Source organism: Ursus arctos, unplaced genomic scaffold (genome assembly GCF_023065955.2).
Source record: "Ursus arctos isolate Adak ecotype North America unplaced genomic scaffold, UrsArc2.0 scaffold_2, whole genome shotgun sequence".
NCBI classification, from domain to species: domain Eukaryota; kingdom Metazoa; phylum Chordata; class Mammalia; order Carnivora; family Ursidae; genus Ursus; species Ursus arctos.
The window spans coordinates 466,046-482,709 of NW_026622874.1; the positions used below are offsets into that span (position 1 = coordinate 466,046).

The following is a 16,664-nucleotide window of genomic DNA, read 5'->3' on the forward strand; positions in this document are numbered from 1 at the left end:
AGGTCCACTTTGGGTGGAGGCAGAACTAAATCTTGGTCCTTCCAATTCAAAACCCTTGTTTTTTAATGTCAGGCTATAAGATGCCTAACAGAGTTTTTTTCTACTATTAAGTTTCTAAAAAGCAGAATTTTTTCCCCAGAGCTGTCTACACCAGTCATTGAGCAGAGAAGCATTCTTTAAGCAAATATTTACTACACAACTCCTATGTGCTAGATGCCGTTCAGATGCTAGGGATAAAGCAACGAACATAAAAGACAAAAATCCCTCATAGAGGACAAATTCTGCAGAGGGAAGACCGACAGTAGACGAGTGGACCAATTATCTCCTATTTCTGATGGCAGTGAGTGTCTTAGAGACAAATAAAGCGGGAATATTAGAGAAGCCCAGTGTTGCCCTCTTTCTTTGGCTTTTCATGTACGATCTCACTTGAGGAGGTAAGGATTGAGCAAAGGTCTCAAAGAGGCGAGAGGCAGCCATGTGGATTTGGGGTGAAGAGCATTACAGGCAGATGAGGAAATGCGGAAATGCATGCCTGTGAGTCCAGATTGATGGGAGCAAGAAGCCAGTGGGTAAAGATGGTGTGGTATGATTATGTTAACCGGGGTGGAAAGTCTCTTTGACATCAGTTAAGTAAAGATGCTGATGACTCTGAAAATCAACCCATTTTTTTTTTTTGAATTTTTAGGGAGAGAGCACATGCCTGCATCATGGGAGGGGACAGGGGAGGAGCAGAGGGATAGAGAGAGAGAGAATCTTAAGCAGGCTCCACGCCCAGCATGGAGCCCTATAAGGGGCTCAGTCTCATGACCCTGAGACCATGACCTGAGTCAAAATCAAGAGTCAGACGCTTAACCGACTGAGCCACCCAGGCAGCCTGAAAATCATCCCATCTTTAGGTTACTCATCCTGGATTGCTGTTGTGGATATATCCTTTCTTCTATAGCCGGGATTACTTCTGGAGCACCCAGCCACATACCCGAAAGTCCTCTCGTGTTGTTCTAGACATGCTTTCAGGTTGTTGAAGAATAAATATCTGAACATTTTCTAAACTTATCTCAGAAGAGTTTACCCTTCGAAGCATATATTTGATAACAGAGCAGCTGTTCAGAGGGTGATCTGATTCTGAGAGCACCGTAAATGTCTGGGAGCCCGCAAACCTGAGGCATAGCACAGCTAACTGCTTTGTCCAATACCTTGACTCGTTTATTTGTTAACCTGATTGAGATGTTCTTCAAGGAAGTCATTGAATCGAGGTTGCATTCTTCTTTAATATCTTTGCCATTTGTGGTGTCTGGCACCTAGTTACTACCTACTCACTGATGAATTCAGTTGAAGCCATAGTGCCCTTTTCTAGGACTGGAAGAGAGTAGGTCCTGCCAGAACTGTTGGGCTTAAAGGCAGGGTTTTATGTAGTGCTCGACTAGGGGTAAATCCTGTTCATAGATGGGAAATAACTGACGGCAAGGACAGACAATAGATTAGTTTTAAATATTTCATTTGCTTCTCCATATAGATCATAACCTGTGGAGAGAAAATACTATTTAGGATAATTACTAGCACCTCTTTTAGTTGTAATAAAAACCAAGTTTTGAGTCATTCTTTATGCACACAGTTCCCAGAAAGAGAACTGCCTTAAAAACAGATGAGGAGTTTAAAAGAATATAATTCTCATTTTGTGGTATGGCCCCTTTTCAAATAAGGAAATCAAAGCTGTCTGTTTTGATTATCTGTGGAACATAACTCATAGTCAAAAACAATGTCCAGTAGAGGTCTTTCAAGCAATGCTCTAGCCCTTTAAAAATATTTCTAAAATGACAGTTTAAAAGATGCTTGCGGCCATTACTTCTCTGTATTAGCCCCGTGTGTGTGCATTTGTAATTAAAAAAAAATTCTTCAGGGACGCCTGGGTGGCTCAGTCGGTGAAGCATCTGCCTTTGGCTCAGGTCATGATCTCAGGGTCCTGGGATCGAGCCCCGCATCGGGCTCCCTGCTCAGCGGGGACTCGGCTTCTCCCTCTGCCTCTGCCTGTCACTCCCCCTGCTTGTGCTCTCTGTCTGTCAAATAAATTTTTTTAAAAAGTCTTTAAAAGAAAAGTCTTCATTACGGAAAAGTTAAGACATACGCAGAGGTAAAGAATGTGCAGTGCTCCACCACGTTGGGCAGCTTAAACAATAAACATTGATTCTCACAGTTCTGGAGGCTGGGAAATCCAAGATGGAGGTGTCGCAGATTTGGTGTCTGTGAGGGTCCTCTTCCTGGCTCGCGCACAGCTGTCGCCTGGCTGTGTTCTCACAAAGCAGAGACCGGGGCGGGAGTAGCTCCCCTTTCTTCTTCTTCTCCAAAGAGCAGTAATCTCATCATGGGAGCTATACTCTCAATACCTCATCTAAACCTAATTATCTCCTAAAAGGTCCCATCTCCAAATACCGTTACATTGAGGATTAGCTCTTCAGCATAGAAATTTTTGGACACAAACATTTAGTTCATAGCAGTCCTATGCTGTTTCTCCAAAGACTGGATTATCCTGATTTTCTCACATGAATGCAGGTAAACATGAGTCTCTGTCCTATATTTCTTGCAGATAGTAAATAGCTCTAGATGCTTAGTCAGGTTCAGGTGGCAGAATTATTTTGTAATTGTGGTATGTTCCACCAAGTGGAAATATATCATATTTGGTTGTCTTTTTTGGTGATATTACCAGTCTTTGACAATCAGTGTCTAGACACATTAATTTATAAGGAATTGTAAAACGGTGACAGTTTGTCATTTTTCTCAGTTATAAAAGAAAAACATTTCCTCACTTGGCATTGATCTATTCAGTGTAATGGCTCATATAGGAAATGAATGTTCTTTTTTCCTTGGTTTTCTAGTTTTCAAAATAATGAGGTCATTATCTAGCATCTTCCAACATTAAGTAAATATATTTTTTAAAGTTTTAAGCATTATGATGAGCTCATTGAAGTAAACATATTTTTAGGTATCTCAGTCCTTTGCAGTTATTATTCTTACTGATACAAAATGTTCCATCTTTAAGTTCACTTCTGAGTTATTTTTGACAGGACCTTCCTTACTCTCTTCTTGGGTAGGACGTTCCAGGTTCATTTTGTACATTTTTTCCCCTGTCCTGGATTGAGCTGTTTCTTCAAGCAGCACTGGGCGCATTAATTCGAATGGTCTTTGGAGATCCCAAACCTGGGTTCTACTTTTATTGCTATTGAATTAGTACTGTGACTAGACTTGTTAGTAGAGAGAGCTAGAATTAAAGAACATTGTTACTTCATACCACCACCTCCAGTTCAAATTCAGGGCAGAGTTCTTAACTGTAAGCTCTGACATCCTGTATCCTTTCCCATGTTGAGAAACCTGAGCTGCTAACCCTTCAGAGTCTCTTCTGTCGTCTTGACTTCCTGAATCTCATTTTCTAGTAGATTCTTTGGTAACTGGACATCAGAACAATATTTCTTCAATTTGTTCATTCTGAAAACTGTTCTCCTGTGCCCTTTATATTCGAAAGTCATTTTGGTTAGATATAAAATATTTGGTTCACTCTTTCTTTCTGTCTTTAGTATCTTAAATATGGTATTCTACTGTCTTCTGACATAGGATATTGTCTAAATATATGATGATAGTAAGGGTTATTTTTTTTTTTCCTTTGTAAGGAACTTGGTTTTTTTGCATGATAACCAAAGGATTTTTTTTTCTTTTTTCTTATTTTTTACAATAGTTTAACTAGAATATGTCTCAGGGTTGATTATTGGCAGGCCCTTTGAATACGTAGCTTCAATTATTTTTATTTATTTCAAAAAAGATGTTCCTGAATCATACTTTTAAATATGTGTTCTGTTTCTTTGCTTTGGTTATCTTTTGTAGGGGCTTTTATAACACACCTGTGGGAATGTCCTATCTTCTATATTTGTAACTTTCTCTTTACTTTCCTCATTTCTCTTTGATTTAAAGTGTTTTCTTTTATTTTGTCTTCTATTTCTATTAATAAATGATACACTGTTCTTAATAACTCTTGTGAGTTTCCAGTTCAGACTTCATGTGTGAAATATTTTAAATTTCATGGTTCTTTACTAAATTCTATCACCTCATTTCTGAGTTTTTCTACTTTGAATTGTGTTTATTAGAGCCTCTATCATTTTATTAATTTCTTTTAGCTTGTCTTAAAATGTTAGCCAACAGTTTTCCTCTGTTTATAGGCCTGTTTCTGGCATGTTCTCATTGGTCTATAGAACCATTATTTTATCCCTGGTTTCCTTTTTCTTTTAATAACTATTAAACATAGGACTTAATCACCATCTCCTTTCAGTTCCTTCTTTCTCACTCTCCTTCTACCCCTCTTTTTTGTTTTTCTTACTTTCTTTCATTCTTTGTGAATTGAGGCATGATTTATACAATAAAACAAGTTCAATGAGTAACGACCATTCAGACATGATTCAAAACAGCTCTGCTGCCTCAATCTGTTTACTCCACACCTCTCTGAAGAGACAATCATTATTTTGATTTCTATCAACATAGATTAATTTTGTATATACTTGGACTTCACGTAAATGGAATCATATGTCATGCATAATTTTGAGAATGATGTTAGCTATAGGCTTTTCACAGATGTCATTTATCTAATTGTGTAAGTTTACTTCTATTCCTATCTTACAAAGGATTTTTCCTTTTTTTTATACGGAATTCGTGTTGAATTTTTTCAAATTTTTTTTTCTCCATTTATTGAAATAATCATATGGCTTTTCTTCTTTACTCTGCTGATGTGACAGGTTACACTGACTGCGTTTCGGATGCTGAAACAACTTTGTCTTGGCATAAACTCCAGTTGCATGTGACATAGGATCCATTTTTGAAATTGCTGCATCAATTTGTTAGTATTTTAGGAAGGATTTTCTACTTACGTTCACAAGGGATATTTGTCTATAAACCTTTCTATTTTTCTTTCATGTTTTTATTTTTTGGTATCAACATCAGAGTAATTAATGTTGGCCTCATAAAATGAGTTGAGAATGTGCTCTCACACTCTGTTTTCTGAAAGAGCTAGTGTTAAATTGGTATTATGTCTTCATTAAATGTTAGTAAATGCACCGGTAAAACAATGTGGACCACAAGTATTTGCAAAGGGGTGTTTTGATTACGTTTATATACAAAATAATTTCTTATTTATTGAAATAAGTTTCAGTTATTGAGGTAACTGAAATTACTTTCAATTTTTAAAATATATCTTGGCATAAAATTGTTGATAATGTCTCAAAATATACTTTTAAGGCCTGTGTGATCTATCATGATAACTCTGCTTTCGTCTGTGATATTGGTCATTTGTATTTCCTCCTTTTCTCTGTATCAGCCGTGGTAGGGTTATCAATTTTATTAAACTTTCCAGTAAGGCAGTTGGTGACCCTGCTGACTTTCTGTGAGGTTTGTTTTCCATTTCTCTGTTCTGTGTTCTCTGTATCTCCCATTCTTCGGTGCAGTCAAGTTCAGCTCGCTCCTCTTTAGTGTCTTGAGACGGATGCCTGCATTAGTCAATTCACACCTTTATTTTTCTACTTATAGGTATTTTAAAGTTCTCAATTTCCAAGCACTGCTTGATCTGCTCCCACATAGTTTGATGGTTTACATTTTTAATTTCAGTCTGTTTGTAGCTTTTCCGCTCCAGAGCTTTCTCTTTTGTTGCTTGTGCACAATGGTAAAAAAGGAAGAAACCAAAAATGACCTCATACTGCCTGCAGATGTTCCCCTCTAATATATCTGCATTTTCTGTTGCCTTTGTCCTTTTGTTTATGCTCCACAGTTTTGAATCTAGCATTTCCTACCAGCGCAGACAGAGCTCTGCTGTAGGAGCGGGTTTGTCTTGGTTAGTACTAAGACTTCACGTATTCAGACTGTTCCAGCCCTTTCAGAACTTACCGTAGGTCTTTTCTCCTCTTCCGTGCATTAGAGTGTATAAAACCCCTTCCAGTTTTGGCTGCACTTCTCAGATGTCCCTTCAACAATTTTCAGGAGTGCCTGTTTGTGATACAGCGGTTCTTCTGTGTTGGGGCAAGTCCCCCTGTTACTTTCTCCTGCCTCCTCCTGTGCAGACAATGTTACTACTTGGGTTTTGTATTGTCAATAGTTTGTCTCCCCTGGTTGCATTTTGAGGTTTGTGGTCGCACTGGGGACAGTGTGTTTGTAGATATGTTTCTATTAGCCTTGATTTTTAATATCTCAGTTGTTCTCTCTGTTTTTATGTGGGGATTCAGAGAAATTTCAGAACACTTCTGCTGGAGCCCTCTATTTAGAACCTCTGGCTGCCTCGACTGTGTCGTGGAGTGGGTGCTGCACTGTTTCATTTTTGCAGTAAAAGAAGTGTAGTGCTGGTCTTTTCCAGAAAGGTCTACCTAAGAATCCTGATTACGGGTCTTGATGATTTGGTGACCTCTGCAGTTGTCTCTCACTGTGATTGCTGCATTTTCTTTGTGTCGTAACTACAGTTCTTTTCACTACTGGCTCCTAGTGGGTCACGGTCATTTCAAGAGAGTCTCACAGAATAGCCGGTAGTGAGGAAGGTCCCAGATGAAATGCTTGCCCTCTTCCGTGTTCCTGTGTTGCTGTTTTGTGGATGGGACCCTCCTGGGTTCATATTTAGGAAAAAAGGGGATAAGTCAGAAAGAATGGAATCCATCCCTTCCACCCCCCATCCAAATGGGTATCTTTCATGTCATATGAGTTTGAATTAGCAGAATGCCACCTCATACTGGACAGGATTATATAACCAAAAATGCATACAAGGTACCTTGATAACTTGTAGAAATTATTGCCTATCATTTATTTGGTTATTTTTGAAAAGTGCATATGCTTTATTCTAGGGAGTGGGGTGGTTGAATACAGTTGGGACAGCATTTGTGATCCTCAGACAATTCTTTACTCCCTGTATCATACTGAGGAGACACATTCTTTCACCATGGCCACTTCCAAAGAAACCGCTACATACATAAATTGTCATTGTTGAGAATCATGCCATTCAGCAATTTCACACATTGACTTCAGTTCAGTTGTAGGATACTAATATGTCTCACAAATTCATTAAGCTTTGCGCAAAGAGCATTTTTTAGTGAAAAATGCTTGCTTCTTAAAAAGTTAATACATATATTGTTATTTTAGTTTATAACATGCAAGTATTTTTCATTGAATCTTCATGATAACTTTGAAAAGCAGACATATCCACCACTTTATAGATGAAGAAACGGAAAAGCTCAAAACTGAAACTCAAAAGTTGCTGCCTTCTTAAAGTTATGTAGGCAATTTATGGCAAAGCCAAGGGGAAATTATTCAATAATTAGAATAATTTGTACCAGTATCAGAAACCTCTATGCATGCCAATAATTCAAAAATGTCTATAGGGAACATGATCACGTGAATGGTTTTTAATAAATCAGACTCAACTGACTTAGTTACAGTTTAGAGGAAATTTTTAGTAAATATATATTCATATTTCTTAATATAGAATATAAAGTATATAATGGAAAATAATATGCAAAATACAAAATAGATTTGTTTTGTGTTAAAACATTTAACAAACACTTTGGAAATTAGTTTTTTGGAATTCAATTGTTTATGATTCTTAGTCCTATATTCTCTCCTTTTAACCATGCTGCCTCATGATAGAACTTTCAAAATGTTTTAAGTAGCTAAACAGATGAACCAGCTATTACAACTTAGATATGTCTGCCCAAACAAACTGGCTTGGTCTGTAGTGATCAATTGATGAAGAACAAATACCAAGAAATGATGGAAAAGAATAAATGGATGGTCAAGGATTTGAGACCTAATTTCTGCCATACAGGTCATAAATTGTCTTTGGGCTTATACAGAGAATGACCGGTTTTCTCAGGAGGGAAGTATGTGTATACTTTAGGTTTTAATGAAGTATGACCCAGATATGTCTTAGACTATTCATGCTCCCTGCCGTCTACTCTCCTGGCAGTCCTCACCCCATCAGCACATTCGGCGGACGCATCCGGATGTCGTTATGATGGCTCAGGGCAGCCAGGTTCTCACACACTTTATCCACTTAACAGCTGACTCTCTCTCTCAGGATTGACTGACTTTACTGTGTCATTTTTCCTACTAGGCTAACTAGGGAGAAAAACATAATTTCTGGGAGCTACACATTTGGTCAAATACATGCTGTCATCTCTCCCCAGAATCCAAAAGCTGGTGTCCCTGGGAATCTTACTGCTTAGAGACTACCGTGAGGCTAGTTTTTAAACCGCCTAGCCTGTTGGTCATAGTCAGGGTGGCTGTGAATTCTTTATTTTGTGTGTGATACTCAGTCTCCTTTATCTTCTGAGTGTATTCACCCTACACATCTCATTTTATTAATGATCATATCAATGAGATATTTTTCATATATTTTTCAGGGTAAGGATTTGAAATGAGCTAGATGACAAACTGAGTACATACACAGATGTGTGTTAATGTATGTATGTGTGAACACATACTTTTAATCAAACAATGCAATATGGCAAAATCAAGTTGCCTTAGAAATGTTTACTTCATAGTAAATCAGACTTGTGCTTTGTAGAGCAGTGAAAGTACCGGCCCCCTGCCAGGGTGGGGAAAAAAGGGAAGGGGGGGCAAAGGGTATTGGAACGTCACTCCTTTTTGCAGCAACTCTGGCCGTACGCTGACCAGCTGCCCAGGTGTCCTCACTATGACATTACCAGTTTTATTGGCCTAGGTCCTTTTCAGGACATTTTTTATGGGAATGGAAGACTTTTGCTGAGTCACAAAGCTACCATTTACCGGTTGTATGTTCTTTGTCAACTAGGCCTTCTGAAACTTCCGAGCTTCGTGTAGTTGTGTAGTATGAAGCAGCACCTCTATAGACTGACCCCATCCGCCTACTGTCCCAGTGCTGGCTGCCATATTGGTATCCACTCAGTGATATTCCCATGATCTGATGAGAGACTTTGTCACAATTTCCTGGGACTCACTTTTTTCTTTTTTTCCTCAGCAATGTAGGAAGCCAAACTGTATGTGAACAATATAAAAAATATATATAGAATACGTAGCAGTTTGGGGACAAATGGCTGATATTTCATTTCTTTAGTGTAGAAAAAAGTATAGACCCACTACTTACAATATGTCCCAACTTGACTACAGGTTTATTTCTGAAATATGTCAGGCACTTAGTGATTAACTTTGAAAATGGAATTGGACCAAGGATAGTTATCAGTATATGGAGGATTCTTACGAGCTGCTGCTATCCATATCCAAAACTCTAACATGAAACCATAAGCGACTACTGTTGATGCTTGAAGAGTTTGAGTCTTCTTAGTAATAATAACTGTGTATGAATGAAATCACCATTTGGATGGAGAAAGGATATCCCATATTGGAAAGTAATCATAGCTTTTATGCTCATGTGTGTGTGCTTTGACAGCTTTTTGGAGACTACAGCCTATTTCTTCATGAAACCAAAAATTGGAGAGAAGGAGGTGTCCCCAAATGTTTTCTTCAGTATCTGGCATGAATTCAGCTCTGACTTTAAAGACTTTTGGAAGAAAGAGAACAAACTCATTCTACAAGAAAGGTAGGTTTTTTCATTTGCACAATGGCATTTTAAAACTGGAATTTTATTAGGTGTGACGCCACTGTGGTTGCCAACTTTTATAGCCTGAATGAAAAATTAGACGGCCCTCAACCTGGGATATCAAGTCTAATAGGGTGCTGAGAACTGACAAAATTTGGAGTTTGAATAAGAAGGATTGGCACAGAGGCTATAATGCTATAGAGAATAGCTGGGAAAATGGTTTGCCAGGACCACCGTCTGGTAAAACAACTTGTGTGATGAGGAAACCACAAAAAAGGAGATCATGTAAGTGGAGTAGAACAACTCTGCTGAGATGATAAACCCACTCACCTCAAAAGACCAGTAGCAAAGACTATATAAAGGTAAGATGAATCATTTTTATTTTGTCTTGTTTTTGCTCAATTCATGAGATATTATCCAAATTTCACCATTTGTATTAAAGTTTCTGGCAGTTGTCACCAAGAAACAGATGATCAATATTTTTTAAAAGATCTTACAGGATTCTTGTAGAATTACACCACATTTCCTAAAGTAAATTTTTTCAGGAATGAAGGGAATTTTTTTTTCTCTTAAGTATATGAAGTCTTTGTCACTGATTATGAAATTCCATGGAGGCGTATTAAATATTAATTCAGGAGGAAAGCTAGCCCTCCCAGGACAGCAGCCCCAAATAGCTGGGTCTACCGGGAGAGTGAAAACGAAACACAATCAGCACTGTAAACCAAACGCTAAAACCAAACCAGTGAGCAAGCTTTCCAACATCCTTGCACTAACAATGACTTTGCTTTAGATCTTTAGAACATTTACATCCTAAGGGACTTTGTTTGTCAGACCACAAAATTCCACAATTTCTGCTTATTGTCTTCCTCATGTACAAAACCATGATTATCCACCTAGTTTTCATGTGTAAGTAGGTAGGATACATCCTTAAATCGGTTGAAAATAATTGCTGGCATTTGTGGGGCACATAGACTGTGCTATGAGTGCTAACTCATATAGTTAATTACTTAGGTTCCATGGTGTTTTCATAGAAGAAATTGTACCTCAGTGAATAGTAGATGGAAACAGAGAGTGGTCTGAACGGAAGGGAAAATACTTTAAGTATTCACTCTAAAGATAATGAGAGTATTCTACTTCAAAGTGCATCATTATGGGTTAACCGAAAATATGCAATTTTAGTCAAAAGACTATGCAGGTGAAATAGGACCAATAATTACTGAAATATAAGCACATGTAAACTGTCATTCATGTCCTTCAAACTTAGCTATATATAATCTTTTTAAAATTTCTTTTTTTACCAAGCAAGGGCTGTCAGTTTGGAAAATCGTAAGGAGAACCCTTTTTTTGACTTCAGCACATCACTTACAATGTCCCTTCATGTCCCTCACTGGTCCCCACGGACCTTCTTTCATCTCTAATCTCAACTTACTCCCCCAGAAAAGGGCTGACAACTCAGTCACACAAATGTACAAATCTGACAGATGAATATTTCTTTCACTTCTTTTTTAAGATTTTTATTTGTTTATTTATTTGAGAGAGAGAGAGCAGAGGGAGGAGCAGAGGGAGAAGGACAAGCAAACTCCACACTGAACATGGACCCAACACGGGGCTCGATCCCACCACCTGAGCCGAAGTCAAGAGTCAGGTGCTCAGCCATGGGAGCCACTCAGGTTCCCTTGACAGCTGAGGATTTCACCACGTGCGGTCATTCGTGTGGTGGCTGGGGCTGGAGTCCCTAAATGAGAGTGGAAGTGAGGAGAGCTAGGCGTCAACAACACAGAACAGGGGGAGCATAGTTTTGGAGGAGCTGTTCTGATAGCACATCGGGGACGTAAGTAAATCACAGCAGAAGACTGGCGTGTTCCTACGGCAGTTCCTCTGCACGTCCTGGGACAAGAAGGTGGGTGGACACTTTTATTATAGTTTGCCTTTACTCTGTACATCTGTACATGGGCTGGGGAGATGCCCTCTCAGGGGAGTTGTTGAGTCTGACTAACTCAGTTGCACAACTCCCCAGTGACACTCAGTCTCATCCAGCCTGTGCTCCATGAGGCAGAATTGTGTCTCTAGGTAACACTTTGATACCAAACCACTGTTCCATGATATTTTATGCATTTAACATGACCAAAACTAGCTTTTCTTCACTGGGTAGCTCATAAAATCAACCAGATGCTTCTTTTATACTCCATCCTGTACTTGTCATGTCCTAGGACTATACTGTGGCTTTTTTGACTCAACCCTTGGTGATTTTGCTTTTTGACGCAACCTTTGGTGACTTTGCTTACCCCTTGGTGGCAGTGTTGTGAATTGGCAGATTACAAGTGCTCTTCACTGCAGACTTCTCATCGTTGAAAATCATTTGCTTTTCACAAAAGGCTAAGGAGGAATGTGTGGCAGGTGAGCCAGGGCTGTTTGCTCTTGAACTTCTGAATTTTATTACACCTCCTGGCAAATGGGCTGCTTTGATAAGCAAGACGATTGGTCTGGCTCATTTGTAGAAAAACTTTGTCCCTTTCCCTAGTGTAGGACCAGTGACACAATTTCCAGGAAACAGTGCAAGATGAAAATGTGGGGCCCCTTGTTAAAAAATTATTAAACAATTTCAAGACAGCAAGTACAGAGCCCTTCTACTAAAAGTGCAAAAACACCACGCATGGAGCCAGCCTTGCCCTAGTGTAAGTTTTGTATCGTATTTTGTGTAGGTAAACGGAAGAGTATTTTAGGAATGCTTCAAGTCCTCAGACATTGATAGGAAATGGGATGTGGTCAGTTAAGGGTTTTAACTTCTGGTACAGTCTGTGTTGATCTGAGTGGAATTTCACATAGCACTACAAATACCTAAAATGGGTATCTGTATCCCCAACCTGATTGTTCCCTCCTAATAAATACCCTGTATTTATTATCTGCATATTTTGTTTAGTCAGTTTTATACTATGATGATGCCTAATGATGTGTCTATTTTAATCTTATACCATAACTATTTCGGTATTTGCATTTTAGTCTTTACTTCCCAATGAGCTGTTTTGCGTCTTCATTTCTGATGTAGCTCTCATTGTCACTGAGCCACAGTGCCTTTCCACCCTTCCGGTGTCCAGATATATTTGCTGATTTGACTTGTTACATCATTGTATTTGACATAGATGTGGGAATGAGAATTTAGCTTATGAAGTAATGAACATGCTTTCCCGCATAACTTATCATTGTAAGTAATAAAAACAAACAAACAAACAAACAAAAAACATTCCAGATACCTTAAGTAAAAGGAAAGGCATTGTTTAGACAGTCAAACCACAGAAGGGCAGGGATGGCATTTGCATGTGGATTGCCTGAATACAGAAATTCGAATTGCAGTCTCTGGGGGCTAGTCAGGTGTGTCCATGCCTGTCTTTCACTATCTGTCTTTCTAAATGTCCTCTTTCTTCCTCCAATTCCTCCTCCTTCCTCTTCTTCTCCCCCTCTCTCTTTCTCTCTCTCTTATTCTCATGCTCTCACTCTCTCCGCCTCTCATCTTCCTGCCACCACTCTCCTCTGTGGTTGAGTCTAGTTTGCAAGTCAGGTTATTCCTCTAAGGGTGGCCCCATGGTCATTGGTCAGAGCCATGACTCACATTCTCACAACCTAGTAGAGAGAGCACTCTCCACTATCTAGAAAAATTCCAAGGAAGAACTCCTTGATGAGTTGTGCCCAGTTCTGGATCAGGCACTGTGGCCAGAGGTGTGGGGTACAATAGTTAGTTCAGCCGTTCACAAGCCCAGTTGTGCGGCCAGAAAGGAGGGCTGCCGTGATTGACAGTCCCCTTCATAGCAGTCGCTGGACTTAGGGAAGAGCAGTTTCCAACAAAAGTAAATAATAATATTACTACCCTAAATTTATCAAGCCTTTAAAAATAACCTGTGTCATTAGCAGAATGTCTTAGCATGGTAGGAAAAACCCGAACGGTGGTTTCATGATGTTCCTTGGTCTAATTTGGATTCACGGATTGACTATCTTTAATGTTGTAAATCCTATAAAAATATTTCTTATTCCATCATTTCTATTTGGTTCTTGTTATAGAGTGGTTGTAACTTTGTATTTTCTGGCTTTTCCTGAAGATGCCTATCATTAAGTAAATATATTTCTTGAATTGGTGAATTCCTACACATCTGTGAAATATCTTAAAAGGTATGCTCTCTTTCTCATTGTTGTGGTTTGGAAAAAATGAGGATTTTTTGTTAGCTCTTCCACTTACCAGCCTAGTCATAGAAAGTCATAGTTTCCTACGCTGCAAAATGGAGATAATAATAACTCTCTTACAGCGTTATTGTGTAGACTAAATGAGATAATATATTTAGAGTACATAACAGTGTCTGCATGCCAAATTCTCAATGGCTCTTACTCCTTCATTTAATGTAAATGATATCCTGATCGTGGCTACCTACAAATGTAAGATACCAACAAGGCGTGTTAAGCATCTTAAGAACATATTCAGTGGTACAAGGCGTTTTTGTGACTCAGTTACTTGTGGGTAGGTAAGCTGGCTTGATTATGCACCCAAGGGCAAACTTTTGTTTGACAACGTTCACACAGGCCATCCCTCTGTTGTTCACATCATGCTGTACAAAGGAATTCCCGTTTTGATGCTTTTAGACAACTGACCCATTGGTTTTTTCATGAGTCAGAAAGAGTGCTTTTTCATATGCTTGCAACTAGGCATATACAATGGTTAATAAGAAATCCTTATCAAAAAAGAAATCTAGACTTGTTATCACTGAGCAACACAAAACATATGAAGAATCTTTTTAAAAATTGAACATGGCTATATCCGGAAGATGGGGGGATAAACCAACATTTGCTCTGCCAGATGTCTCCCAAAGGGCTCACAGAGCAAAGTGTGAATATGTCAGGAAGTGGGCAGTCCTTATCTCTTTTATTTTTGGGAAGGCAGTAGCATCAGTATCACCTAACCACCAATGAAGCCCTAGGGAGCTCGGACAGTAAGAGCTATGTTAATTAGAGGAAAGAAGATGATCGGGAATACATGTGCTTTGTGACCCTGATGGGACTGTGGTCCTCGGAGAAGACAGTGGCGCCCAAAACAACTCCACCTCTCACTTTCGTTCTGTTATAAGCAGACTTGAGCTTGTCAGCAGTGTTTAGCTGTATAATTATGTGAAGTTATTTGTAATTGTTCTCATATTCCATATGGAGTTTTTACTATGCACAGGAGATATTCAAGTCCACTTGGTGAAGGTCCTGTCTTCGTTAACAGCCTAGCCTGCATGTGGTGTTATATGCAATGGGAGAAACCTGGGGCAGAAGTGAAGGATTAATTCTGTCCAGAGGACTTTTGACAAGGAGATTGGAGTTGGAGTAGGATTTTCATAGGCAGATCAGGGAGGTAAGGGCATTCTAGGCAAGATAATGTGGCTTGGCAAACCCATAGTGTGCAGTGTGGCCTATCAGAATTTTATTTTTAGTTGACTTAAGACATTTTAATTTAATAAATCAGTTGTGACATTGGTAAGGGTTATGTTTAAAGTGTTGTCTAACTTAATTTACTGGTTTATTTTATTTTGAGACAGGTAGTCTTTGATGACCCAGGAGAAAGGATAACTACTCCTCGAATTGCACAAGCATGTGGCAATCAAGTCTAGTTTCTGCCCAGCTGAAATCTGCAATTAGGGGAAAGGATTTGAATGCTTGACTTTAGAAGGTTATGCATTAAATTGGAGAGCACCTCATGCCGTGTTAACATTCCTGGTTCCATAATTTATATTTAAGTGAGCTGTAGGTTCAGAATTAAGTAGGACGTTATAAGGGTAGAAGGAAGTAACCATTTTCAAAGGGATTGAAAATAAATCTAAAGAATGGAGATAAGGAAAGAAGGTTTATTGTCACGTAATAATGTATTTGTTGGATACTAGATGAAATTGCCTCTTGGACTGCGTTGTTGCATTGCAACATTGAATGAATTTAGCCAACCATTTACCTCTTTAATTGAGGCATCAATGTCTAGAGAAACAGCACATAAAGAAATTCTCTTCCTACTTCTGACTTTCTGTAGCGGAAGCTTTGGCACAATGATTGACAATGGAATCGTAGGCTAATGGAACCTGAGAATGTGTAGGGAATGTGATCTACATTCACTAAAGGAGTAATTAATATGCATTAAGACATAATAGATAAGTCATTTATTTATTAATTTATTCAAAATTACTCCTGTCCTACTGTGTGCTGGGCATATTTTCTGGCCATATGGTTCTTACCCTTTAGTGAGAGAAGTAGACAATAAAAAAATAAACACAGTTTTAAATTGTAGGTTGAAATTAGTACCGTGAGGAAAATAGTGAACCATTTTTGCAAAGCAAAAAGCAGAAGAAGTTCATTTAGAAGGTGTGGTCAGAGGAGGCCTTTCTGAAGAAATAACATTTATGCTGACACTTAAAGATTTTGAGGGAGCAGCGACGTTAGGGACAACGTAGTGTGTGAGTCCACCAGGCAGAGATGTCGGGAGTTTAAGACAGCATGGCAGAACTCCAACAAAGACGAAGGTGTTGAGATGAATTTGATGAGACAGGCAGGGGCCTGATCTTTGAGGCTCTTGTAGATCATGGTAAGAGATTGACTTCTTTGTGCATGCAATCAAAAAATCATTAAAGGGGTTTTTAAAAAGGGAATAGCTTGACGTGATACACGTAATGAAAAGATTGTTGACTCAAATGGTAGTAAATTGGATAGTGGTATTGAGAAGCAAGTTAGGACGTTAGTATAGTGGCCCAGGTGAAAGATATGATGCTGTGGACCATGGGAAGGTGACAGAGATGAGAGGAAGGGGGTTGCTGGATATGCTTTGGAGGCATACCTATACAAATCTGCTCTTTGCAGGTGGCAGCCTGTACCAGTCGTAGAGGGTCGGAAAATTCTGTCTCACCTCAGAGACTGACAAGCTCCCGTTAGCCAGAACGTGAGAGATCAAGAATGCAAACTTTCCCTTTCTCTCCTAAAATGATTTACGAAGGCAAGGTCGGGGAAAGATGTGACTCCTCAGATATCAGGAAATTCACTTTCCAGCACTTACTTCTCCAAGAATGATGTAAAATCA

General features: G+C 38.9%; 1 protein-coding gene across 1 annotated transcript in view; it reads left to right on the forward strand.

Annotated features, from left to right (window-relative positions):
- Positions 1–16,664, forward strand: part of FMN2 (formin 2) — a 356,215-nt gene that overhangs the window by 315,299 nt on the left and 24,252 nt on the right. The window contains exon 14 of the mRNA XM_057315375.1: positions 9,434–9,583. Within this exon, the coding sequence (XP_057171358.1) occupies positions 9,434–9,583 (150 nt within the window). The remainder of the gene's footprint in view (positions 1–9,433; positions 9,584–16,664) is intronic.